The following is a 27,404-nucleotide window of genomic DNA, read 5'->3' on the forward strand; positions in this document are numbered from 1 at the left end:
TTATATTGTCTAATTTCAAGGGAAACTAGAATAATTGGGGCAATTCATGAGCAATTTGGAGCTGTGGGGGTAATCGAGTCAATTTTGGGACATTTGGGTCAATTTGGAGCATTGAGGGGTATTGGGGCAATTAGAGGGACATTCTTTGGGGCAACTTGATCATGTAGGGCATATATGGGGCACTTAAGATATGTGCCGTTCCCCCCCGTTCCCGTTCCCCCACCTTGGACGTTCCCCCCGTTCCAGGGGGTCCCGCTCCTGTTCCCGTTCCCCGTTCCTGGTAACTATGATTTGAGCAAAGGACAAAAGACGTTCGCACATATGCTTCTATAGTGAAGTTTAGATAGTGATCTAGACAGATCCTAGATGAAGAGCTTAAGGTTTGCTGGATGAACTTTGACTGGGTGAATGGATGCTCATGGTTCTGAAAGGGTCTCCTTTTTATAGCACAATGAAGGTGGCTAGTTGGCATGCTGGACACATCACATTATTAACCTTCGCTAGTTGGCTTTACTTGATAACTCATACACCCTACACTTCAATGTTCTCAAGTTGCTACCAACTTAATTGCTTTATTTAACTTGTAGGCTAAACCAACATACAACACCTTTTATTGCATCTAGTTGTGGACAAATGCCCTAACACAAAAACTCAAACACAATTGTACAACAATAACATAAATTGATAAAAGAACATAGTTAGGGTTATGGTAACTTAGAGACAATGAACACTGTGAATAAGAAATTGAATGAATTTGAATAGAATACAATGCTCATGCAGCAAACACACTGTGTAGTGGAGGAATACTAATCCTTAACTCTTGTATTTCAAGGACAGGAGTGTGCTGTACTGCGACAGATCCTAAAACATAGCAAGGCAGCCTCCAAAGGTACTCGACAACAACAAACACAGCTGGAAAAGGTGATATGGCAGCTTGGCAAAGTGTAGGGACAGCAAAATGCAAATTCCTCGATGATTTGCAGCAGAGAACAGCTGATCTGGATGAGGCAGTAGCGGTGGAGATCAAAATGCAGCCAACTGAGTCATCGCTAGCAGCAGGCGACATCACCAAGACACGAACCACATGCACAAAACTAGCTGCTAGCAGCAAACACAATGTTTTGGGAGTGGTTTATAGCAAGTGGCACTTGTTAAGCATAGTTGCATTCGTACTACATACGGACTAGTTCGTTTCATACGGTTCGTACCGTATTGTATGGTAGGAACCTGTACCAAATCGTACCAAAAAATAGGCTATTTTTCTCTCACAATCTCTCTCCCCCAACTTCCTAGATGAATATGCAATTCCAAGAGCATCCCTCCTTCCCTCGCCCCCTTCAAATTGCCAAGCCTCTCTCTCTCTCTCTCTCACACACACACACACACACACACAAAAGAATGAAGAGCCTCTTTGTCCATCCACCCTACACTTTACTTTGTTGTATGATGTATTACATATACACTTCCATCTGTCTTCTAGTAGCGCGTTGTGCATATTATGCATGAGGTTTTGCCTTATTACCCTCGTGTATTGATCCTATTAACTCAAGTGACATTGCTATTTTAGCTTTAAACATGTGTTCTATTGTCTATAATCCAAAATAACCAAGATTTTTTTTTTTTGGGGTACTAATATCGTACCGTACATTATAAAATCATAAGGTACCAATTAATAGTGTATTTTATGGTACCGTACGGTATTGTACCTTTTGTACATGACAACCTTGTTGGTAAGGGGCTAGGGCAGCAAACTGCAAAGGAGGGTTGGTAGATAGGCGCTAGATGATAGAGGATATCTCTTGCGTAGTCAAAGTCTCTATAGCCCAGTTAGAATTTGTATACCCTTGCGAGCATAGACCATGACCAAAAGTCAAGCCATAAGAATTGGTACACTAAAGATATCTCAAAACACGCAAACATACAGTCCAATGTGACATCCTAGGTGCAATGAGATATTGATAGAGTAAACTAAGCAAGTATGCTAAATATTTTCTAGTGTGAACCAACCAAAGAAGCTTCCTTATAACAGACCTATAGGTGTGCTCATGAAAGGGTTGACCAAGGGTATCCTTAGATAAGTAGATAGTAGGATCAAGAGGCATAGCCATGGGCCCTATCTAATCAGTGCAATACTTTTTCACCCAATTGAAGAGTATGCTTTTGCTGTCACACAAAAATACAACCATCGGAATGTGCAACACCACCCCCAAAAAGTAAGACAATTGACTGAGATCGGTCATCTCAAATGTAGAACTAAGGTGGGACTTCATTTCCACTATGGTAGTAGAATTTGAGTTAGTGAGAGTTGTAAGTCATCAACGTATAGCAGGATATGGATGACCTCCTTTGACGTGATATGGGCATATATGTTTGGGTGAGAAGGGGTAGAGTTATATTTGAGTCTGAAGAAACTCGTCCATTCTTTGGAACCAAGTCCATGGTGCTTGTTTCAACCCATAGAAAGCTTTCCGCAAGTGAAAGACGTTATCTTTGCAGTTAGTAGAAGAAAATCTAGGTGGTTGCTCCACAATCTTCCTCCTCTAGATAACCATTTAGAAAGGTACTTTTCTCATCCATCTAATAGATCGGCTAACCATGGTGAGTGGCTAGCATGACTAATAGACAGAAAGTTGTCAACCATGCAGTAGGGGCAAGGTCTCTTCATAGTCAATGCTGTCGAAATCCTTGCACTACAAGGCAAGCCTTGTACTTATTTAAATTTCCATTAGCTTTTAGCTTGATTCTAAAAATCCCCTTGGTCTTGGTGACTTTCTTGTGACTCGAATGATCCACCAAGATCCAAGTCTCATTTCGGTCAATACTCCTAGCTCCTTTTCCATGAACTTTTACCATTGGGGGTGCAGAAGAGCCTCTAGCCAACCTTCCGGCTCGAAATGCACTAAATAGTCAGCAACAACACAAAATTAAGCTTGAGGGGCAAGGTGGGCAAATGTTCTAGGTCCTCTGAAGTGGAATCCTACGAAAGGATCCCCGAATCCCTCATAGTTTGTTGATACCAATAAGGTACCGGGTCTTGTGGAGGGGGCCTAAGGGTTGAAGAATATGCGGGAAGGTTAGGAGCAAGTAGTAGACTCGGCTCAAAAGGCACTATCTTTAATGGGTATGGTGAGGAACCATCTCGGATCCAGTATAGAAGATTGGACAATGTGCCTTTCATAAAAAACTATATCTCTTTATATGATCACCTTGTTTGTTTTAGGATTGAACAAATGATAGGCTTTAGCTTGAGAGAAATATCCTACAAAAATCAGGAGATTAGCTCAGATAGTGAGCTTTTCTATCCTATCATTAGGAGTGTGCGTGTAAGCACGGCACTTGAAGACTCTAAAGTGGAAAACTATAGGCTGAGAGCCAAACAATGCTTGATATATGGTCATCTGAGAGAGACCGCTGCAATAGAGCACTGGTTGAGGATGTACATCAAAGTGCTAACAACCTTGACCCAAGGGTGCTTAGGGAGCTCTGCTACAAACAACATAGAGTGTGCCATGTGCATGACTATCCGATTCCTACGCTGTACAACTGTGTTTTGAGAAGGGGAGTTGGTAAAGATATTGAAAATTGTTGTGATACATTAAAGTGATTTTGATTAGGTGAAGGAAATTCAAATGATGGTGAATATGCTGAATGCAAAGAAGATAATGCACCAAATTCATTCTGATTGTTAGAAGCATAATGAAAAGAGGGAAAGAAAGAAGAAGAGATACTTGACTTATTTTTGTAATCACCCCATCTTGTATTCACATACATGAGTGGGTCATCAATGGGGGATCTACCATGTTCCGCATATGGCATTCTTTCTTCAATTTGGTCTTTACCAATATGTTGCAAAGATGGTGGAGAAAGGGAAATAGAAGAAGGAACAAAAGTGGAGACTTGTGTACCTTGCACCAAAGTAGAAGAAATAGGCTGAAAATAGGGAACATACTTCAGCTCTTGCTCTCCAAAAGGGAGGCCCAATCAAGGTTTGGACAGCCTGCAATATCGACAATCTTGTGCACTACATTTGATGAGAAAGAACCAAATATATCTTCTTCATGTAACTTTTGTTTGAAGGCTTGTCAACGTAACTCTTTGGATATCTTGGCTTAATGAGCCAAGATTAGTTGTATCTCCTCATCGATGAGATCTCCAAGGAAGTCCAAAGGATCTCTTACGGTGTCGAAATCTCAGGGCTGGCAATGGATGCCACTCTTGCTCAGTTCGTGGCATAGTTATTAGGTACGAAAGGTATGATACGATATAGTATGATAAAATACGACACTAAATGGTTTCTTAAGATTTTATAAGGTATAGTACGATATTAGTACAAAAAAAAAACTTGATTTTAAAAAAAGAAATGCAATTACAAAATAAGATGAATATATGAGGATAAAAGCCCAAATTGACATTTGCTAGACCCTCGTGATAGCATTTGCAACATGGGATACAACTAGTACATACATGGAACATAGTGGAAGATGACTTCTTAACAACGGATAGTGAGACATTCTCATACTCATTCTCACTGATGAGGTTACCATTATCATCAAATGATGGCTCCCTAGGCAATGTCTGTGTAGGAAGGGGGGAATGTCGCCATAAGGCTTGGGATGTCGCCATAAGGCAATGGCTGTGTAGGAAGGGGGGCATATCACCATAAGGCACAAGATAGGAGCTACTAGAGCCCCACCTCACATATGTCTGCAAGCCACTTTAACCACCCTCCTCTATATTGGAGGGTACCAAATGACTATGCCCTTGCTACCACTTGCTTAAACTCCTTGCCTATGAGTACGTTGACTATACGAGTGCCATGAGTATGTGTGGCTATAAGCTCTCTATAGAGCTTTGCAAAGATCATCTCCTCGTCCACATCCACCTCATGATGTACACTCAGAAGAGTGTTACCCGTCAGCTTGAATGTATCAACATTCACCTACACAATGCACATTGTAAATATTAAATTCAAAACAACAAATTAAAACTTGACTTATCATTTTGAATTTTATGGTGAAGTGTCTACTTGCTTTGTACTACCCATGCTCATCATAGCCCTCATCATGCATAAGTTAGTGCGGCAATACCCATGCTTATCATAGCCCCTCTTATTGTCATGTGCTAAGCTAATTGAAAATCTTTGTGTGAATGAGAGAATAGGCACTCTAGTTTCTCTCACATGTACTCGAAGGGCAATCCTAAGCAAGGACTTTCATGGCCAAGGGCTGAAGAGTTTCCCACATGTATCCAAAAATTTGCCACCAAAAGAGAGGCTTTGCAAGTGACTCTCTTCTCCAATAAGTGGTAGAAGCAAATGCCACATGCCCTCTCTAACCTGCATAGCATCCTAGCTCCTCCAACACTGCATTGTGGTCAAACTAGTGAAATATACAAGCTGGTCTGAATGGAGCTCTTTATTGTCCATGACCGTTGGCGACTTGTAGGCTAGATATACCAATGCTGCAAAACCATGGATGGGCTTATGCATCCATGTCCATCTCCTCTTTGCTATTTGTAAAACATGTGCATGCTGTCTCTTTGTGATGATTATGTAAGCCCGTGCCTCCATCAATGCTGCTTTAAAGAAGTGAACAGGATGGCCCACGGTGGATACCTCGCAATCAATCATCCACAACACCCTATAAAAGGGATTGACGATAATAATGATGGCACGAACTTTCTACCAAAATTGCTCATTGAGGTGCAAATGCTGCATGGCATTGGTCTCATGTGTCTCATGCTCATTTCACTCATTCCATAGAGTGGACACCACTTTTTGACTACACCTCATAAAGGGGCTCTAGCAACGACCATGTGTAAGCAAACCAAGTTTAAGAAGGCTATTTCAACTGGAGTATAGCTATGCTCCTAATACATCACAAGCACCTTTACCTTTACTATGAAGAAGGTGACAATCGACGTAGCTCTGAAGACCATCCCCAATGTCCTCCATGAGCAAGTCCAAACAATGACTCTCACATGGAGTCCACACAATCGTAGGAAACTTGGCCTCAAGCAAATGGCCTATGTGCTGACAATGACCACTTGGGGTCTTCAGAAAAGCCAAGCGTGGTGGAAATTTGTGGTAATGATAGGCTAGCTTAACAAAAAACCTTTTTGATCCAAGGTTTTCATTTGGTGAATGTTGATTGGTGCGCTTCCTCTTGCCTGAACGCTTTCCAAGCCAAGGATTTCCAATGGTTGCTACTTCTTTTGTCAGATGTTAGTTGAAACCCCTTGCCATTGGTTCCTTGCTTGCCTGGTTGCATGCAAGGTTTGGTCACTACTATAGGCCATTTGGTTCTGAGTGGTTGGGCTATTGGTGTCTCCAAAGGACTCCGTCTTTGGACATTCCAAGTTTGTGGACCGTGTGTAGGTTGACATGAAAATGCTCTTTCCTTTCGTATGCTTCTTGGATTGTTGGTATATATGGACTTTATGAAGGATGAATTGGATTCCATCCATGATAATGATACTTGGAAGTTATGTCACTTAGACCAAGCAAAGCATATTATAGGTACGAAGTGGGTTTATCAATTTAAATGAGATGTTGATGGCTCTATGGACATGTACAAAGCCCACCTAGTTGGTAAGGGCTATGTCTAGCAACAAGGAATTGATTTTAAGGAGACCTTTGCCCCTACCTCGAGCATTACGATGATGAGTGTTGTTGCACTTGCTGTCTCCCTTCATTGGCAGGCACATCAGGTTGATATTAACATTGTCTTCCTATAATGGCTATTTGACTGAAGAACTATGTCTCCTAACCACTAGGCTGTAGAGCCGAAGGCTCAAAAGGTCTCTTCAAGAAAGCTCTTATTGCTTAAAGCAGACTCCTCGGGCTTGATATGCCCATGTCATTCTTGTTTGTCACATTTGGGTTTCCATAATAGTTCTATAAAGGCTACTTTATATATTTTACACAAGGATTTAGATCTGCTGATCCATTGTGTTCATGATGTGCTTGTTATTGGGACCAATGTTAATCAGATTGTAGCCTTTAAGCTTGATGTGCAGCAAGCATTTACTACTGCAGATTTGGGTCTACTTCATTAGTATTTGGGCATTCAACTTGCCACCATGGAGGGGGACATTATTATGACAAAAATCCAAGTATATTGGACAACTCCCACAACTCTTTCAGTTCAAGGACTATAAGCTAATCTTTCATTTGCAGTCTCTTAGTTCAGAAGGTTTATGCACATCACTTCTATTCATCATTGGCAGACACTGAAACTTGTCTTTAGATACCTCAAAGGTACATAGGATTTGGGCCTTTTCTATAAGGTTGATTCTTCACTTACTATGCATGCATTTACAGATGGTGATTGGGCTAGTCTCTTAGACATTTGTCTCTCTCATAGTAGCAACTACTTCCATTTTAGATACTTCTCGTACCTCTTGGGTGAGCAAGAAACAGATCACAGTTGGCACTTTTATTTTTGATAGGGCATTAGCGGGAAGGTTGGTGGATTTTCTCATGTTACAAGAACACCACTTCTCTAGAGAGGATATTCTGATGATGTGGGAAGCTTCAGGCAGGGCAAAGCTACACTTACTGATCGGTAGCTGTGGGTCTCACTTCTTTGCTTGGAATAAATTTTATGGACTGTTTGGACAGCATGAGATCACGCACATTTTGTATAACAATTTCTATCCTTCCCTTGCCTTGCCTTTCTAGAACTACACAAAAGTCATTGCATGAATGCATTTGTCTTGGATGTTCAGATGACTCCATCTTGGTTGTGTTTTCACGATGCTTCTGATACATGTATTGTGATGCTGATAAAACACTGTACAGTGTAGACTTAAAACTGAAGATATACCTTTGGCTGGCTGCTTTATACAGCAGTGGGTCAAGGCAAAGCTACAGAAGGGAGTGAAGGAAATATTCAAGGAGATGTGATAGTCCCAGCAAAATGTTAGAACCATGCTGGCTAAGGAACGAGCCAGGGCTTTGTGTGGCAGGAAAACCACAGGGGTCCTTCATGGCATGAAACAAAGTAGCCTGTACACTTTCCCAATGTCCCTGAAGGGCATGGATGCAGTTGACTGAAACCTGGCACAGTGTTGTGTTCGCGGAACCACTCAATGTGGTCTGAAATATCTCTCCTCAACACTAGATATGATCCTTCTAGATTGTCTGACTATGCAAGCTAGTACTAGGGATAGTGTGCTGTTGAAGATTAGAGTGTATTGACTTCGAACAGTGAGTAAAATACGTAAACAGTTAGGTGTGATAGGTACTGATCACTGCTGAGGATAAATGGGCAGACTGCAGAGTGCCGTTTAGAACTTTCAGGAAGTGAAGCTGGCAATAGGATCCAAGGGCTACAAAATGGAAGCCAAAGCATTGGTATCTGGAGCATGAGGTTTCTGGAACAAGTAAATCTCCATAGAAGATATCCTGCAGGAGCATTCTATTGTAGCTTGGCTGCAAAAGGGTAGTCTTAGGCCGTAGTCACCAGGAAAATGTTGATTTCACTGGGTGAGTTTACTCAAGGAGTTCTAATTTGGGTCATGACACATGTAAGAAGGAGCCAATTGATGATTGCCAAAGACTATGCAAAAGGCCTACATAGCTTGCTCGGAATCATCTGAATTATCCATCCATTGCAATTAGCATAAGTTACATATGCACAAAAACCTTACTCTTCAGCTGATTCAGCTTATGGTTTGCCCAAGGCCCAAAGCAAATGCTATTCCTTGATGAGTTGTTTCTAGATTGGACCTGATCTTCCTTGTTTGTTTGTTTTTGGTGGGTTGTTTGGAGCCATTTCAAAAACTAAAACAAGCTGATCAAGCTGCACAGAGCTGCAGTGAGGAGCTGAAGTAGGTGAGCCTTGTTACAAGGAACACTTCAGAATCCAGATATTATACTGCTGCTTCTTTGGTTCTCCTTAGTTGTGTTTGCTGCTTACAATCTTTTCTTCATCATGGATATGAGATTTAGATTTTCTTGCCAAGTTCTTCACCATAAACGTTGAATGTTATTTATTGAAATAGGTACATTCAGACAGTTCACTGCATTGTCTCTGGAAGAGAGGATCCCCTAAAACTGGAGTTGCAGGGTACAGGCATTGGCCCACAGGTTCAAATGTTTCCTGATAGGCATGACTTTGGCCAGATACATATGTATTCTGCCTACAGATTTATTGTGGAGCTGCACAACACAGGCGAGCTAGAGGTAAATACGGTTTTACTAGCACCTCTTATGAAACGGATTCTCAACATCATTAAGTGAGTTAAAATTTTATCTTGTTGTTCATGTTTCAGGCAGTTTATAGACTCATCAGCGCAAGATGCTCTGCATTAGTAAGGGTTGATTTTCAGCCAGATGCTGGAGCACTGCCACCAATGGGAGTGCAACCCGTTTTGGTGGAAGTTCAATGCATTGGAATGGGCATATTTGATGAAACGTTTGTATGGGAAATAGATGGGGTCCTGTATAACTTATCATTAAATGTGAGAGGATGTGTGGGACCTCCACAGTTCAGTTTGGATGCACAAGAAGTAGATTTTGGTGATGTTTCATATGGGATTGAATGCACCAAACAGTTGCATGTCAAAAACACGAGCCCCGTACCGTTAACATTTTCTTTCCGAATTTCCAAAGAAGCCATTTTCTTATCAACATATACCATTACTCCAGCATCTTGTACTCTTCAATCACAGGTATAAATGCGTCGGTCCAATAAATTTTAGAAAAATGCTACTTTGAATTTGAAAAAAGATTGTTTTAAAAATTCTCAGAAAATGAGCTCCAAAAGATTAAGGTTGATTTGGGAAGCTTCTTCTCCATTCCCTTAATAGTCTTTTCTAAATTGTTTTTCATGGTGGTGAAATTGCAGCTAGAACTCAGTCACATCATTTCAGGACATGCCATGCCAATAGCTTTCTCCTACTCCAGAGACACAGGTTTCTCAGTAATAGACTGATAGCATATGTTACTTTTTCATCATGCTTACTGCAAAGTTCCTTTCGGTGCAAGGCCTTTAGTGCTCTGAAACGGAAGTGGAAATGCAAAAAGAGGTTGAGGCACAGCTTGCTTTAAAGGATGCAACAATTGAGGGTGTTTTAAATGTGTATGCTACTCTATAAAGTATATTGGGGTTCCTCTTCGAGGCTCTTTCAGTGACTCCTCCCAACTCTTGTCCGTGTGATTCTGGAGTCTTGTCCCACTTGTAGCCTATATTAAGAAAACCCTATTTGCACCCTATGCATTGTGTGCTACTCTCATTGTTCACTGGTGCTTGCCCTTGTCTCGAACTTGTTTTGAGCATTATTCCTGACTCGCTTCGGAGTAGCTATTGTGTCATCTTCATCATAATTGAGTGCACCATATTTGCTGTCATTGATCTTGTTTATCCAGTGTCTCTTGAGGCTAGCACACTTATGATAAATGTAGGGGGCCAAATCCTTTGTAGAGGGTCATGGTGCAAGAGATTTGAAATGTGTGCAGCAGATCATCTCCTTCTGGAGGGAGGTGACCCTCTCTTGAAGAGGGAGAGAACTGGTAAAACCTCCATTGCAGCCCTCCATAGAGAGGAGAGACAGCCAAGATATAAATGGGTAACACAGATGCTAACTAGAGCGTAGAATAGATGTCTATGAGCTCTTCCTTCTGGGCTTAGCTAGAAGACAGAGTTACCAAGGACCTTTTCGCATGACAAGTCCTGGGCATGGTCTTGGACACTTCTCACTTGATAAGGTTGGATAGTTGACTGTTGGCCACAGACTAGTATACTACCCTGTTGGACTCAATTGCTAGGTCTCCTAGATTTTGGGAGGGCAGGCATATAGAGTGGCAAAGTACAAGGAGCATGGTCACAAATAAAAAGGGAGTGGCATTACTCACACCTTTTGTTTGAAGTACTTGTGGCCCTTCCAGGGAATGTGTCCTAGAGAGGATGGGATCAGACATCAGCTTTCCCACATGTCAAGAGATCATTTGTAGAGGTGTGTTGAGGGCCTTGAAGGAGGGCATGATACTTGAAACTACACTAGAGAAACTGAGGGATTTATTTTTTTGCAAATAAGGTGTGGCTAATTATATTACTTTAGAAAAAAACTGGAATACAAAGAAGCGCTCATGCTCCACAGACCAAGCTGGAGCTGGTGAAAGTCACAGATACATCATATATACAAGCCTCTCAAGGCAGTCTGGGGGGGATAGGGGCAAGAAGCCATGGAGGGGGCGTGTATCGCCATTTGGGGCTGCCTGCCTGCATCACGAAGAACAGGTCCTGGCCGCCCCAAGTGCGCATGAAATGACCTCGGAGCTCCTGACAAGCCCTGGACTCACCCTGCACCTGATCCCATCGGCCTCGAAGGGAGTGGATGATGGGGGTCCAGAGCTCCACTAGGGTCGCCTGTACTGAAAGTCTCTCTCTGCCAAAAGCCACCTAACACCGCGCCTTCTAGATATGCCACCCAATAAGACTCCCTATGATTTCCCATACCTCAGAGCGGTCTACTGTGGGCTCCAATACCTGGCAGATGGATAGAGCCTCTAAACCCACCACTGCGCACGACCCTGCCTCGATCATGAATATCGTGTCCTGCATCCCGGCCTCATACAGAAGGTGACGGCCCTGGCTCACCGCTTGCCAACAGAAAGCACCCCAAGAGATACATCCAAGGCTGGGTGCTATGTGGTGCAAGATGCGGCATACTCCTCTCCACACGAGCTGTGCCGCCTCACACGACCAAAGGCAGTGCTTTGGGGTTTCCATCGACTGCTGCGTGCAGCACTTATTATCTCCCTCCTGCATCTGGGCAAGCTAGCTTCCCACTGCCAAGCCTCCATGTGCCAACAGCCATAAAAAATACGATACCCTCCTCGGCCTCTAGTTGTCCCATGGGCGGTGCTAGAAGGTTCGTCGGAACGGCTCCCTGATGCTGTGCTCCGCCTAGTGCCTACTACGTGACGGCGCCCAATCCATGTCCTCTTGCATTAGTACGTGTCTGCCCATCCTGGTAGTGTACTCCAAGAACCTTGATGGCTTCTTGGCGACCGTAGTGGCTGGCCAAAGCCACTCTCTCGGATCCCACTCCAGCTCCTCAAGTGGCCTTCCTTCCCAGATCCAGAGACGCCACTCCTTGAGCTCCTGCCAAAAGACCAAAGGGTCCAACTGCCATGTCTTCCCTTGAAGGCCAACCACCCGGATCCTCTTCCATGAAAAGACAGCTATCCCCTCATCCTGCTGCCCTCTGTCAAGAGCCAGACGCCCCCCTTCCTGCACTGTGAAAAAAGTCCTAGGTGGAGCGCTACCCACTCTTCCTGCCACATGTAGGGGGATATGCTTGCTCGTGAAAACCTAGGCGGCCCATACCTCCTCGGGCTCTATCGGCTCTTGAATCGGGGGAGCAAGCCACTCCTGAAGTATCACTGCGTCTATCTCCCTTCTCCTTAGCTCCGCTCCTCGCTGGCAGCCAGATGCTTCCTTCAGCACCTCCTCATCCGCCATCCTGTACACCTCCCGCCATGTCGTGATGGTACGAGCCGGGCTAGCCTCCCAACCAGCCCATTGGATGTGGGGGCGCTCGCCAATCTGTGCCCCTTCCCGATCCCTGACTTGGGGATTCCAAATCACCGGCTGATGGTCTATCTCCTCTTAGCAGCCTAGGGGGCTCTGGATAAGGGCCTTACGGAGGCCCTGCCACACACGGAGCAAGCTGCGTAGGAAGGGTGATCTGGGGGGGTGATCTGGGTTGACGTGAAGATCCATCTTAGGGACGGCCTCCACTCACCGCCAAGCCTCGGTCTATAGTCTTGAAGACCCTCCTACAATAGGACCTTCCAGGTCTTCCCTCCCTGTGTGAGGCCGCGGACAACTAGCTTGCACAGGAGGGTCATAGTCTAATACTTTGGGTCTATGATTCCAAGCCCTCCCTCTGACTGATGTCGTATAATGGTCGCCCATGCCACCTTGGCCCTGGAATCCTTGGAGCCGTTTGACCTGGACCAAAGGAAATTCCGCACTAGGTGGGAAGTTGCATTACGCAGGAGGAGGAGAAGCACCAACACGAGGTGATGTACCAGGCCGTTGCTAGGAGGACTTGGCTAACTACTAGGGCTCGGCTAGCTAGTGAGAGGCGAGTCGTGCTCCAGTAGGTCAGCTTCCTCCGAATAGAATTGAGGACTGGAAGAAACTGCTGGGCAGGAGTGATGTGGAGTCCCACCTGGAACCCTAGGTACCAGATGGTCTGTCCTCTGCTCACCCATCTAAATCCCAGGTGGACGCTCCACTCCGTGCTAGAGTCCGGGTCTGTGAGGAAACCAACCGACTTTCGCCTGGGTATTTTTGCTCCCGGTGCAACACAGAAACCTCAAGAGCCAACGTCACTCTTTCCAGCATCAACTTGTCATCCTCTATGTAAAGCGCTATATCATCTGCATATTTTGAGTCTAACAACTCAGTCTCCTCTCTTATTGGAAGTCGGAGGCCACGTAAACTGCTCACATGTGACCTGAGAAAGTGAGACATCGCCTCTACAAAGAGAAGAAACAGGTACGGGGCTAGGGGGCAACCCTGTCGGATTGATCTCTCCAGTCGAAACTCCTCCCATTGCCTCCCTCCTATGAGAACCCTGGTGGTGGCCGATTTGTAAAGTGCGGAGACCCCGGAAATCCAAGGCTGGGGGAAACCCAACCTCACCATGTTGCCCTCTAGGAAATCCCAGTCCACCCTGTCATAGGCTTTCTCAAAATCCAAGAGTAGTACGGCCAGTCTTTGCCCATTGTACTGGGCCCACTCTGTCGCCTCAAAGACGGTGAATACATTGTCCAGGATGCTCCTGTCCTGGACAAAGCCTCTCTGTGTGTCATGGATGATGTCTCGAAGCAAGGGGCGTAATCGCCTACCAATCATCTTTGCTAGTGCCTTATAGGCCATTGGCAGTAAGGTGATCGGTCTCCACTGGGAAAGCTCCAACCGGTCTCCCCCTTTGGGGAGAAGACTGATAAGGCCTGCCAATAGACTCCTTGGCATCTGTCCTGCCAACAGTAGGGGGTCCTTCATCACTTCCCAGAAGGTAGTGAAGAAAGCCTTAGAGAGGCTATCCTCTCCCGGGCATTTTTGCCCGTCGTGTGTATGGAAAGCCTCCTCTAGTTCCTTCTCTGCGAAGGGGGCTAGAAGGGAGCATCCCATCTCCTCTATGACAAGGGACGGGATATTATCCTAGACTTGCTGTCTACATTGCTGTCCTCTAGCTGAGACTACCACTTGCTGGAAGAGGCGACGATAGTAGTCGGTGGCAATCTCCATCACCTCGTCTGGGCTAGAACGGATCCTCCCATACTGATCTCGGAGGCTGCGTATTTGCTCTCCTGAGGTGTGAGGTTGGTTCACCTGAGAAAACTCCGTGCACATCGTGTCCCCCTTTTGCACCCAGAAAGTTGCTGAGGTGTGGAAAGAGAACTTAGAGCGCCTGTCCTCTAGGCCAGCAAGGGCTGCTCGCATATGCACCTCCTGTGCGTGGAGAGTGGGATCCCTTGGTGCCACCTGTAATAATCTCTGCGTGGGTGCAAGGTCCCGCCGGAGTGCTCTCTCCTCTTCCCAGCTTTGCTGCCTGGCCTGTATGGCTGCCTCTTGGCAAATCTTGCTCGACCTAGCTAGGGCCTTTGCAACCTTCTCTGCGATCTGGCCCCTCCTACCCCACTCTCTGTTCCAAATCTGCTCTATCTGTCTCGTTACCTCCTCTCTCCTGTAGATCGAGTCAGGGATCCGACAAGAATGTGAATCTAGGGCACATGCTGGGGGATCTAGTGTCAGGAGAACCCGGCCACGTGGTGCTCGCCAACTGCCCAATCTGGCTCCTCGAGAGCCTCCCCACTTTCCCACATAAAACCTGTCCAATCGCTCCAGCAGGGCTCCACCTAGCCGTCTATATCCCCAAGAGAAGTCCAGCGACCTCTCCGTCCTGTGGAAGGCAGGGTCTCTCCAGGCATCGCGTGCTCCTGCTGCTAGGAGAAACACCTCCCATGCCTCTTGCTCCTCCCTGGCCATGCCCTGGTAGTTTCTCCCTCTGCCTTACTGGTCCTCCAAAGCCTCCAGGTTGTTGAAGTCTCCTCCAACAATCCAGGAGTCCACCTCTGGGAGTCCTTCTGCGATCTCTGCCTAGAACCTGCTGCGTGCCCTAACCTCCGTAGGGGCATAGATATTAAGGACTCCAAGGCACGAGTCCCCAATATCCAATCTGATCTATAGTACTCTCCCTGCCACTATCGTCGTGTGGTCTTGAACACAAGCGGTAAGACTCGGACCAATAGAGGTGCACACGCCTCCATTCCTACCGTGGGCACCTATGGCGTGCTCCCAGTAAGTGTGCGAGCTGCCTGGGAGTACCTTCCCTACCCGCTGGGCCTGGGCGAGGGTGAGCTTGTGCTCCTGTAGAAGTAAGATGTCGATCCGTCCGGCCAGGGCAGACTGCAGCTCTTGTTGAACAATCAATTTCTTGGAACCACGTGCCCCATTGTATTGGAAGCTATTCACATTCTAGGATGCAAGGTGTAAGCTCATAGGGAAACCTGTGACTGCCCGAACAGGCATGTGTTCGGTGTGGAGGCTACTGATGATGAGGAAGAGCTATGAGGCATGCAGGTGTGCTTTGCCGCTGGTCTAGACGGCGAGCTTCATTCCCCCATGGTGGCCCTCGGTCGGACCTTAGGGGTGATAGAAGTTCCAGGTGGTACTATCAATGCATCTATCAGCCATGCGGAGAGTTGAGACTCTGTGCACTGGTAGAAACGGATCATCTATGCCAGGTGCCACTTGATCACATCCCTCGGAGCCCTCCACTATGGAGGGGCTCGAAAGATAATGCTCAGGTGAGGAACCTCGGCACCAACCCACCAGTTAATGTCCATCATGCAGCTAGGCCACTGCTGTGCAAACAATGCTAGTCCTTCTTCTCCCATCCACTGGGAGGTGTGGTTTGCCACCTGACTCTTCAATTCTTCCTCTATCTGTGTCGTTGTCTACTCCCCTGAGTGAGAGGACTGAAGAAAAAAAGCGTAGTTTGGTCCATCCGGTGGTGCTAGAAGATGGACCTTGCCCCTCCTTGACTTACGAACGACGAAGATCCCCACCTCTAGAGGTAGTCGGAACTCTCTGCGCTCCGCAACTCTCAAGTAAGACCATGGGCCACTCCGGAAGAACTCCTATGGCAACATGTGTGCCTATCTCGGGAACATGTGACGGGCGGCAGGAGTGGATGAGCTAGTGGTTGTATGGGAAGGGGAGGACTGTTGGTGCGAAGAGGATGTAGGCGTGTGTCGCTCATCACCTCCTGTGGGCGGAGGGGGGGTGGGTCTGGGGGGGATCTCTTGAACCAGGTGCGGATTAGGGGGGTTGCTCGGTACGGGAGGTTGTGGGGGGGGGGGATGATCGAGGGATGGTGGAATGGACGGAAGTACATGGCGGGTGTTGGGGGGGCTGGTGGTCCTGGAAGTGGGGGGCTATGGGCCAGGGTCAGTGGGGGGGGGGGCATGGGATGTGGAGGGCAGTGGGTGTGGGGCATGTGGGGACTCAGGAGAGGTAGTGTGTGCGCGGGTGGATGTATCTGGAGGGCTGTGGTCCTGCCGGGTGGGGCGGGTCTGTGGAGTGCTCTGCTGAGGGGGCGTCACACGCCCTCCTACTTCTTGCCGAGGCTAGGTTTGAGACGCTGGCTGCGCCCCCCTTTCCGTCTCCCTCTCTGTCGTCTCTGGACCTGTGTAAAGCCATCAATGTCCACTTGTGGGCCTGCCGGCGGAGCCACCTTGGCTCCGAAACGTGTGCAACCTGCTGCCTGATGCCCAAAGTCGTGGCAGCGTAGGCACTGCCCTGGCTGCCCCGTCACAATGACCTGCTGCCTAAAGGAGTGCCTGCCCGCCTCAATCTCTAGGAACTGTGGGATATTCTTGACCTCTTTCACTGCCACCCGTACCTTTGGGACTCCTACCGCTGTCACTACATCCGCGAAGGACGCGAGGAGGATAGTGCCGAAGAGTTGACCAAAGTCTTCCGCCAACTGGCGATACTCTATCGCCAGGCCGGGGAAAAGAAGGATGATTGGGTGCCGGAGAAACCTGTTGTGGAGTGCAAACGCCTCCACAGTAAAGCCACTGTACCAAGGGACCATGTATATGACCCCCTTCCTGGACGCATATGGTGAACTGGCGAGTAACTCGCGAGCTGCATCCGCCGAACTGAGCCGGACCATGAAGATCCCTTGGCCCATTAGGACCGCCTCCATGATCTACACTGTGCCGATGAACAGCGTGGAGTGAAGACAGTCCCAAAGTTGGGCCCTGGCTGGGGAATCTCCTACTACCTGAACGTAAAATGTTGTTTCCTTTAGCTCTAGCTCCTTAGCTCGGACGGCTAAGAGTTGCTCCTGAGAGAGGACGACGCGCAAGGTGTTTGATTAGGGGGCACTCGCTGAGTGTGCCGGCGTCTGACCAGAGGTTTCCATTGCGTGTACCTTTTGCGAGGACTACCAATCACGTTGCAGTGCTACCTGAGGGGGTGGAAGTTGTTGCAGATCGAGGGAGCAACTTGGAGGGTGGGGGATCAATGGCGAGGGGGGAGACCGCTTCTGTTTTGACACACCGCGAACGGATTCGGGGTTGCGGACGGAGGCAGCGCGCCGAGGGGGGGGGCAGCAGCCTATCAGGGCGGGGGGGATAGTCCTTTCCAGGGCGGTTAGGCGTTTTGGGGGGAGGGGGGGACTCTGCGCAGGGCTGGGGCCAAGGGTGCGGGATAGGCGTGAGTCTTGCGGAGGAGGGTGGGGGGCTATCGCATGGGGCAGGCGGGAGGGCTATCGCAGGGGAAGTAGGCGGGTGGCGGCGCGGGGGGGGGGGGGGATTAGAAGGCGAGGGGAGGGGAGTAGGGGGTCCAGTGGTGAATAGGCTGCCAGGCGGTGGAAGGACAGTACGTCGGTAGGGGCCCAGTGACGGACGGACGGAAGGGGGGGGGAGGTGTAGAGGTAGCCAAGCGGTAGGAGGGTGGCACAATGGCAGCAAGGGAGGGGGACGCGATGATGGTCAAAGAAGGGGGGAGCTGCTATGGCCGCAAGAGAGATGGGGGAGGTGTGATGGCGGCACGTAGTGACGTGACGGGGTTGTCAAGATTGTGGGAGAGAAGGAAGGAGTCTCACTTGTAGCTTTCTTGCTTATACAATGGGGGAATACACACAAGGGTGGAGGCTGAAAACAGTTTTCCTCTTCTTAGTTGTGTAAGCCAAAAGAACTCTAGTACAAAGAAATAGAAGAACCCTATATATGCGTCTCAAACCAAACTCAACTAACTAAGGTGGCATACTAACTGAGCCACGAACTAGAGTAGATAATAATAGCTATCATGTAGCTATTATTCATGGGCGGTGTACCAACCGCGTCTGCAACTGACAAGTTGGTGACATAAATACACAACGGTCACCTTGGCGTATCACGAGTGGAGCTCGATATCTCAACACTCCCCCTCGAGCTCAATCCCAATTCCTGCACACCAAGCAGGTCTCTGAACTTGCGCAGCTTCTCTGCGCCCAATGCCTTCGTGAATATGTCAGCTACCTGATCCTCTGTGCTGACATAAACTAGATCAATAAGACCTAGTAAAACCCTCTCTCGCACATAGTGATAATACACCTCAATGTGCTTTGTTCTAGCATGATAGACTGGGTTATTTGCCAAGTGTATACTACTCATGTTGTCACAATAAATGACAACTGGCCCATCTGTAGACTGATGCATATCATAAAGTAGCTTATGCAACCAAGCTACCTCACATGCAGCCATTGCTGCACCCCTGTACTCAGCCTCTGTGCTCGACAAGGCAACTGTAGGCTGTTTCTTACTGCTCCAAGTGACTGCAGCACTCCCAAAAGAGAACACATATCCACTGGTAGATCGTCTATCAGAAATACTACCAGCCCAATCAGCATCAGTGTATCCATGCAGCTGTATCTGAACCCCAGTCTCATAAAATAGTCCATACTGCAATGCGGACTTCACATACCTGAGTATGCGTCTAGCCGCATCCAAATGCGGTTTCCTTGGAGCCTGCATAAACTGACTTACCAATCCAACAGCATAGCTTAAATCTGGCCTGGTAATAGTCATATAAATCAAGCTTCCTACTATGCGTTTGTACATAGTAGGGTCTTCCAGAAGCTCACCTGCATCTGCGCTCAGCTTCACATTCTGCTCCAAAGGAACTGAAATAGGCTTACAGCCTGTCATCCCATATTTGGACAACATGTCCAATCCATATTGCCTCTGCAAGAGCTGTATCCCACTTGGTGATCTAATCACCTCAATGCCCAAGAAATAACGCAGCTCTCCCAAATCCTTCATCTCAAACTTCTGCTTCAATAGCATTTTCACATGAAGGATATCTTCATCACTGTCACCTGTCATAATCAAATCATCAACATAAATGACAAGTAGCATAATACCTTTCTCTGTTTTTCTCACATAAAGTGAGAAATCTGCCTTGGAAATCTGAAAGCCAATAGTGACAAGATACTGTCCTATCTTGTCAGACCATGCTCTAGGTGCTTGCTTCAAGCCATACAAGGCTTTCTTCAACTTGCAAACAAACTCAGGATGAACAGCATGCACATAACCTGGTGGCTGCTCCATATAGACCTCTTCTTGCAAATCACCATGCAAGAAGGTATTCTTTACATCCATCTGATGTAAAGACCATCCCTTTGATGCAGCCATAGCAATGACTGCTCTTACGGTTGCCATCCTTGCAACCAGACTGAATGTTTCTTCATAGTCAATGCCATATGTTTGTGCATACCCCTTGACTACTAATCTTGCCTTGTATCTATTCACAGAACCATCTGCATTGTGCTTCACCTTATAAACCCACTTACAGCCAATTGCATTTTTACCTTTAGGCAAAGGTACCAATTCCCATGTAGCATTTGCTTCCAAGGCATCCATTTCTTTATCCATGGCTTTCTCCCATTTTTCTTTTCCCATGGCTTCCTCAAAAGAAGTGGGTTCTGGTTCCTGTATCACTTTAACCATATATGCATAGTGAATGGCTGTAAATCCATCATATTTCAGCCTATCCACAGGATACCTAGCTCTCGTAGACCTGCACAAAGTAGGTTCACTCCCAGGTGCTCTTAAAACATCCCTGGTCTTCCTTACTCCAAGTGTAACAATAGAAGCAATACCCAACTCATCATCAATGCTCTGTTCTGAGCCATTGGATTCACCATCCACATAAGAGTGACCTGCATGCACATCAAACATGGGCTGATCAACCTTCTCTTTTTCTTTTCGTGATACCTGCATACCACTATCTGCATTACTTTGAGAAGATTCTCCTGATCTCAATCTGCTTGTCCATGGCGAAGAATGTGAACCACTACTAGAGGACGCTCCAGGTCCACTAATATTTTGTGACTGCTGCTGTGAATTTTGTGCAGCATTACCATTTTGTGCATCTACATCATCAATCACATTTACTGGTTTATACCAGCTACTCATCTTATCAAAAACAACTTCTCTGCTCATTGTAAACTTACGAGTAGAAGGGTTATAGCATCTATACCCTTTCTGCTGCAGAGAGTAACCAATAAAGATGGACTTCTCAGCTTTTGGATCCAACTTGGATCTCAACTCATCTGGCACATGTACATAGGCAATGCAACCAAAAATTTTCAAATGAGAAATATCTGGTTTCCTACCAGTATACCTCTCCTCTGGAGTCATTCCATGTATTGCTGCAGTGGGAGTCCTGTTCATTATGTAGATTGCTGTAGCAACTGCTTCAGTCCAATAAAAATCTGGCAAGTCTTTTTCATTGAGCATGGCACGAGATACCTCTCCAATATGCCCGTTTTTCCTTTCTGCAATTCCATTTTGTTGTGGGGTATGACTGCATGAATATTGCTGCTTTATGCCATGCTCCTGCAGGAACCTTGCAAACTCATTTGAGAGGTACTCTCCCCCTTCATCTGACCTTAGGCATTTTATCTGCAGGTCTGTTTCTTTTTCAACCATCGCTTTAAGAGTTTTGAAATGCCCAAAAACTTCACTTTTCTTTTTCATAAAATACACCCAAACTTTTCTGCTATAGTCATCAATAAAACTGGCAAAATAATGACAGCCTCCAAGAGATGCAGCTTTAGTTGTCCACACATCAGAGTGGATTAATTCCAATGGCTTCTTACTCTCTTGAACATGTCTAGGAAATGGTTTCCTTGCCTGTTTTCCAAACTGACAGGCTTCACATACCTTATGCATTTCTGTAACCTTGAATTTTGGCAAACCTGCAACAATATTTTGGGCCTGCATTGATTTAAGTCGCTATACAGTAACATGACCAATGCGTTTATGCCAGATATCAATATCTGCAACTACACCGGTCCCATGTGCAAACATTGCTGCACTCAATTCAGGCATGTCTGCATCCAATGTAAACATTCTGCTATTCTTCTTTCCTTTTGCTATCAAGCGACCTTTATTTTTCATATCCTCAACAAAGCATCCATGAGGATTAAATCTGACCTGCAAGCCCTGCTCAACCATTTGACCAACAGAAACCAGATTCTTGGTGATATTCGGGACATGAAATACATCGGACAGGTATTTCTTTTTCCCATCCTGCATAGACAAGGGAATTTTTCCAATCTGCACAATAGGATGTGCAGTATCATTACCAGTCTCCACAAATCCTGGTTTTTCCATTTTTCTTGCATCCTCCATCCATTCTGCATGACCTGTCATGTGGTTTGATGCATCTGAGTCAACATACCATACATCATTGCTTTCTTTTGCACTTGGCACAGAATTGTTCATGTGCTGCACCATAAACAAGTGCTCATTTCTGTCATCACCCTGTCTACTAGAAGATGCATAATTCCCTTGTTGCAGTTTTCCATTCATGATGTCATTCTGCTTTTTATAGCAGTCTTTAGCCATATGACCCATTTTACCACAGTAGTAGCATTCAACATTACTGTTTGCATTTTGGCCTCTTTGCCATCCACCACGACCTCTTTGGCTCCCCCTGCCTCTAGAGTTACCACGTCCTCCTCCATAGGACTGGTTCTCTTGAGTTTACTGCATATTCTGATTTCTGCCACGGCCTCCAAATCGGCCTCCTTTACCTCTGCCTCTACCTCTTCCAGCATTTGAGTAGAAGACAGCTTCTTTTGAAGTTCCTCCTGAAGAAGATGCACCACCATTTCTCTGCTCCTTAGAAATTAGAAGAGCAATCAACTCCTCAAAATCAGGAAATCTTTCACGGACGGAAATGGATGTTCGGAACTGTGCATAATCCTTTCCTAGACCATTCAAGGTCACGGAAACTAAATCATCATCTTCCACTGGCGACCCAATGGAAGCAAGTGCATCTACAATCTTCTTCACCTTCATGTGGTAGTTGTTGATGCTCATACTTTCTCTTTTCACATTATGCAACTCTTGCTTGAGCTGCATTTTCCTGGCTTGTGTATTTGTGCTATACATTTTTGACAAAGTATCCCATGCCTCCTTTGGCGTACTTGCATCCTGAATATGCACAATCATAGAGTCTGAAATACTGATAGACAGCCAATACATAACTTTCCTGGCTCTCTCATGCCATGTTTTGAATGCCTGCATTTGCTATTGATTGGGAACATCAGGAAGAACTGGTTCTTCTTCATTTCCTGCAACAAATTCCCAATATCCTTTTCCCATAAGGAAATTTGTCATTCTAAACTTCCATGCTTGGAAGTTGTTCTTGTCAAGCTTTTCAGTGACAATCTGTGAAAGAGAATCAGACGCCATTACAGAACACTGCAAAAAATTCAGTCACTGCAAAGAACACAGCTTCAGCCTCACAAGGGCAAATCTGCAAAACTGACGAAAGTGGTATTTGACCACACAGTCACTTTCTAGTGACGATTTTGCATCAACAGGCAACAAGGATGATTCTGTAACTCCCAATGTCTCTGTGCACAGGCATACAATGCAATTTCTACAGTAACTTTTCATCGACCTGTAGAACAGTGGTCGCACAGCATAAAACTGGGCCTTTTCCTGAGTGCGTGCAGAAAACTTCCGCCTCCAAAACAGGCCCCGAAATGGCCTCAAATAAAAAAAACAAGGTCGCCAAGGGCTGAAGCCCTCTCCCGCAGCATATACTGCCCTCTTGCGCCACCGCGAAGGGCGTCTCAACCTGAGACAATGCACTCCTGTACTTTCCGGCTGTGCTACCTGCAGAGATCTGCTCCCAAAACAGAAAATGAAAGCAACACTGCTCCTCTTACCAGAACACCGTGAGCTTGGCTTGCTTTCTTGAGCTCCTTACCACGAACAAGGCTCTGATACCATGTCAAGATTGTGGGAGAGAAGGAAGGAGTCTCACTTGTAGCTTTCTTGCTTGCACAATGGGGGAATATACACAAGGCTGGAGGCTGAAAACAGTTTTCCTCTTCTTAGTTGTGTAAGCCAAAAGAACTCTAGTACAAAGAAATAGAAGAACCCTATATATGGGTCTCAAACCAAACTCAACTAACTAAGGTGGCATACTAACTGAGCCACGAACTAGAGTAGATAAGGATAGCTATCATGTAGCTATTATTCATGGGCGGTGTACCAAGCGCGTCTGCAACTGACAAGTCGGTGACATAAATACACAACGGTCACCCTGGCGTATCACGAGTGGAGCTCGATATCTCAACAGGGGCAAGGGGCAGTGATTGGGCGAGGTTGGCATGGCGAGACAGTCGGGGTGGGGGGTAGCATTCGACGCGACAATAGGGCACGTAGTTGCGACTCTATGTTGAGAACTCTCAAGATCGTCCTTCCTGAACTGAGGGATTTATTAACCTCACTCTCAAGATAATCGAGGATAGGTTGAAGATCGCTTTTTAGAGACTAATAGTAGGAATTTCTTACCAAGTCCTAGCAACAGAAATGTTATTTATTGATGCTGAACATTGTGCTTCCGACTCAAACAAGTGTTGTATTGGAGTATAGGGGGGACTAAAGCCTTGGCTAGATTCAAGAGATAGTATTTTATTACGTTGCTTCTGGATTTTGAAAAGGATAGATATTGGAGTTGATTGGGAGTTCTTGTAGGGGACAATGTTGTCGATGGGCTGTCCAAAGTAGTGTGTCACAGTGTTTAACTGTTTCTTCTTTAATACAACCAACTTCTTGTTTGTGGCATTAGAGGAGACAAATTTACTATACAAAGGGGAGTTAGGTAAGGTTGTTCACTAGCCCCTTTTGTCTTCATTTTTGTGGCAAGGGCTATGAGTTTCTATTTCACCAACAACACACAAGCATTGGAGGGATTTGACTGGCCATGATGCTTGATGGTATGATCTTAGGGATATTAAGTTTGTGGATGACAGCTAGATATCAAGACAACTATTGGGAGTTCTTGGAGGGGACCATGCTGAGAATGAGATTCTTGAAGCAATGGTTCAAAGCTGTAGCGGCAAATCTGCAAAACTGACGAAAGTGGTATTTGACCACACAGTCACTTTCTAGTGACGATTTTGCATCAACAGGCAACAAGGATGATTCTGTAACTCCCAATGTCTCTGTGCACAGGCATACAATGCAATTTCTACAGTAACTTTTCATCGACCTGTAGAACAGTGGTCGCACAGCATAAAACTGGGCCTTTTCCTGAGTGCGTGCAGAAAACTTCCGCCTCCAAAACAGGCCCCGAAATGGCCTCAAATAAAAAAAACAAGGTCGCCAAGGGCTGAAGCCCTCTCCCGCAGCATATACTGCCCTCTTGCGCCACCGCGAAGGGCGTCTCAACCTGAGACAATGCACTCCTGTACTTTCCGGCTGTGCTACCTGCAGAGATCTGCTCCCAAAACAGAAAATGAAAGCAACACTGCTCCTCTTACCAGAACACCGTGAGCTTGGCTTGCTTTCTTGAGCTCCTTACCACGAACAAGGCTCTGATACCATGTCAAGATTGTGGGAGAGAAGGAAGGAGTCTCACTTGTAGCTTTCTTGCTTGCACAATGGGGGAATATACACAAGGCTGGAGGCTGAAAACAGTTTTCCTCTTCTTAGTTGTGTAAGCCAAAAGAACTCTAGTACAAAGAAATAGAAGAACCCTATATATGGGTCTCAAACCAAACTCAACTAACTAAGGTGGCATACTAACTGAGCCACGAACTAGAGTAGATAAGGATAGCTATCATGTAGCTATTATTCATGGGCGGTGTACCAAGCGCGTCTGCAACTGACAAGTCGGTGACATAAATACACAACGGTCACCCTGGCGTATCACGAGTGGAGCTCGATATCTCAACAGGGGCAAGGGGCAGTGATTGGGCGAGGTTGGCATGGCGAGACAGTCGGGGTGGGGGGTAGCATTCGACGCGACAATAGGGCACGTAGTTGCGACTCTATGTTGAGAACTCTCAAGATCGTCCTTCCTGAACTGAGGGATTTATTAACCTCACTCTCAAGATAATCGAGGATAGGTTGAAGATCGCTTTTTAGAGACTAATAGTAGGAATTTCTTACCAAGTCCTAGCAACAGAAATGTTATTTATTGATGCTGAACATTGTGCTTCCGACTCAAACAAGTGTTGTATTGGAGTATAGGGGGGACTAAAGCCTTGGCTAGATTCAAGAGATAGTATTTTATTACGTTGCTTCTGGATTTTGAAAAGGATAGATATTGGAGTTGATTGGGAGTTCTTGTAGGGGACAATGTTGTCGATGGGCTGTCCAAAGTAGTGTGTCACAGTGTTTAACTGTTTCTTCTTTAATACAACCAACTTCTTGTTTGTGGCATTAGAGGAGACAAATTTACTATACAAAGGGGAGTTAGGTAAGGTTGTTCACTAGCCCCTTTTGTCTTCATTTTTGTGGCAAGGGCTATGAGTTTCTATTTCACCAACAACACACAAGCATTGGAGGGATTTGACTGGCCATGATGCTTGATGGTATGATCTTAGGGATATTAAGTTTGTGGATGACAGCTAGATATCAAGACAACTATTGGGAGTTCTTGGAGGGGACCATGCTGAGAATGAGATTCTTGAAGCAATGGTTCAAAGCTGTAGCTTTGTATTTTTTGACCCATAGCTAGGTTCTTGTCAAGGTGGGCTAGAGGAAAGCAGTTGAATAGGGATGCCTCCTCACCTCTTTCCTTATTTATAGCAGATGCTATGAGATCCTACTTGAGAGACAAATCTACAGGTAGTCATGGTGTAGGCTGCCCATTCTAGACTGATTAAGTTTCTTGATATGCAATTAATAGATATGTAGTAGTATACCTAGAGGCCATGAGCTCCTACTTGAGAGACAAATCTATAGTGGGCCATGCTGTAGGCTGCCCATTCTAGAGTTTGGTAAGCTTCTTGACGTGCAATTCATAGATATATAGTAGTATACCTAGATGGAGACTAAGGCAAGCTTAGGGCTTTTGTAGCAGCAATGATCTTCAGTCGAGCTTCAAGTACTCTCATCAACTGGCCTAAATCCTATGGTTTCTGATATGTGACACTAGACAACCAGAGTGGAGCCCTTAGAGCTTAGCAAGGTATCTTGGATGTCACGTGGGGATAGACCTTACTTCAAAGCAATAGCTAGCACCACTTCTTTTGAGCAGCAGACACAAACTCCTTCCTTGGAGTATGGTGAGACTCTCTAGCCAGGTGAGTGCTGGCTGCTAATCAGGTATCCTTGTGACCATGTGGCATATCAATTCATGTTGGGCCTTCTCCAGGTCATGGATTGCCTGGGTGAAGTGCCTTGTCAAGAATATCATTTGGTTAGGAGGGGATGAGAGCCTAGCCAAGGCAAATAGAGTTTGGGGATCATTGGCCAAGATTGGCAAACTGGAGTATGAAGCTGACTGTTGGGAGCCTTCTCACAAGCAAGGAGATGTGGAAGAAGCTATTGTTGCAGAGATTAGAGTCCAGTACAAGTGCACTTAGGGAGGACCATGGTAAAATATTGGATCTTCTAGGAGGTCAAGGAAAAATATTTCAAGCTCTTCAGATTGTTGAATCTATGATAGAGATTAGTCCCATAGAGGTGCACTCGGAGGACCATGGCAACCTATTGGATCTTCTAGGAGGTTAAGGATAAAAATTGCAAGGCCTTAGGGTTGTCAAAAATATGATAGAGATATATTTTACACTCAAGTCGTATTCACAAAGGTAAGATGGCTTAGTCAACAAATTGTTGTAAAAAAAGTGTGTAATCCGTATGAGGCAATATTAGCATATACTCAATCACAAGGAGCTTTTAAAGATTTCCTATGTAGGAAAACCCATGAAATGTAAGAAATTCTCTAATATTTCCTAGGTACATCTAAATGCATTCCCTACATATAACTAGGGAATCACATTCCCCACATCTCATAGTAGGAAATCTTTGGTATGCTTACATAAATTCCCTACATACAACTAGGGAATTC

General features: G+C 45.9%; 1 protein-coding gene across 1 annotated transcript in view; it reads left to right on the forward strand.

Annotated features, from left to right (window-relative positions):
• LOC148040860 (uncharacterized) overlaps positions 1-27,404 on the forward strand; it is a 216,828-nt gene that overhangs the window by 99,149 nt on the left and 90,275 nt on the right. The window contains exons 9-10 of the mRNA XM_087671097.1: positions 9,007-9,187; positions 9,277-9,675. Of these exons, the coding sequence (XP_087527223.1) occupies positions 9,007-9,187; positions 9,277-9,675 (580 nt within the window). The remainder of the gene's footprint in view (positions 1-9,006; positions 9,188-9,276; positions 9,676-27,404) is intronic.

Source organism: Lygodium microphyllum, chromosome 1 (assembly GCF_053477565.2).
Source record: "Lygodium microphyllum isolate KBCC chromosome 1, Lygodium_microphyllum_v1.1.10, whole genome shotgun sequence".
Classification (NCBI taxonomy): domain Eukaryota; kingdom Viridiplantae; phylum Streptophyta; class Polypodiopsida; order Schizaeales; family Lygodiaceae; genus Lygodium; species Lygodium microphyllum.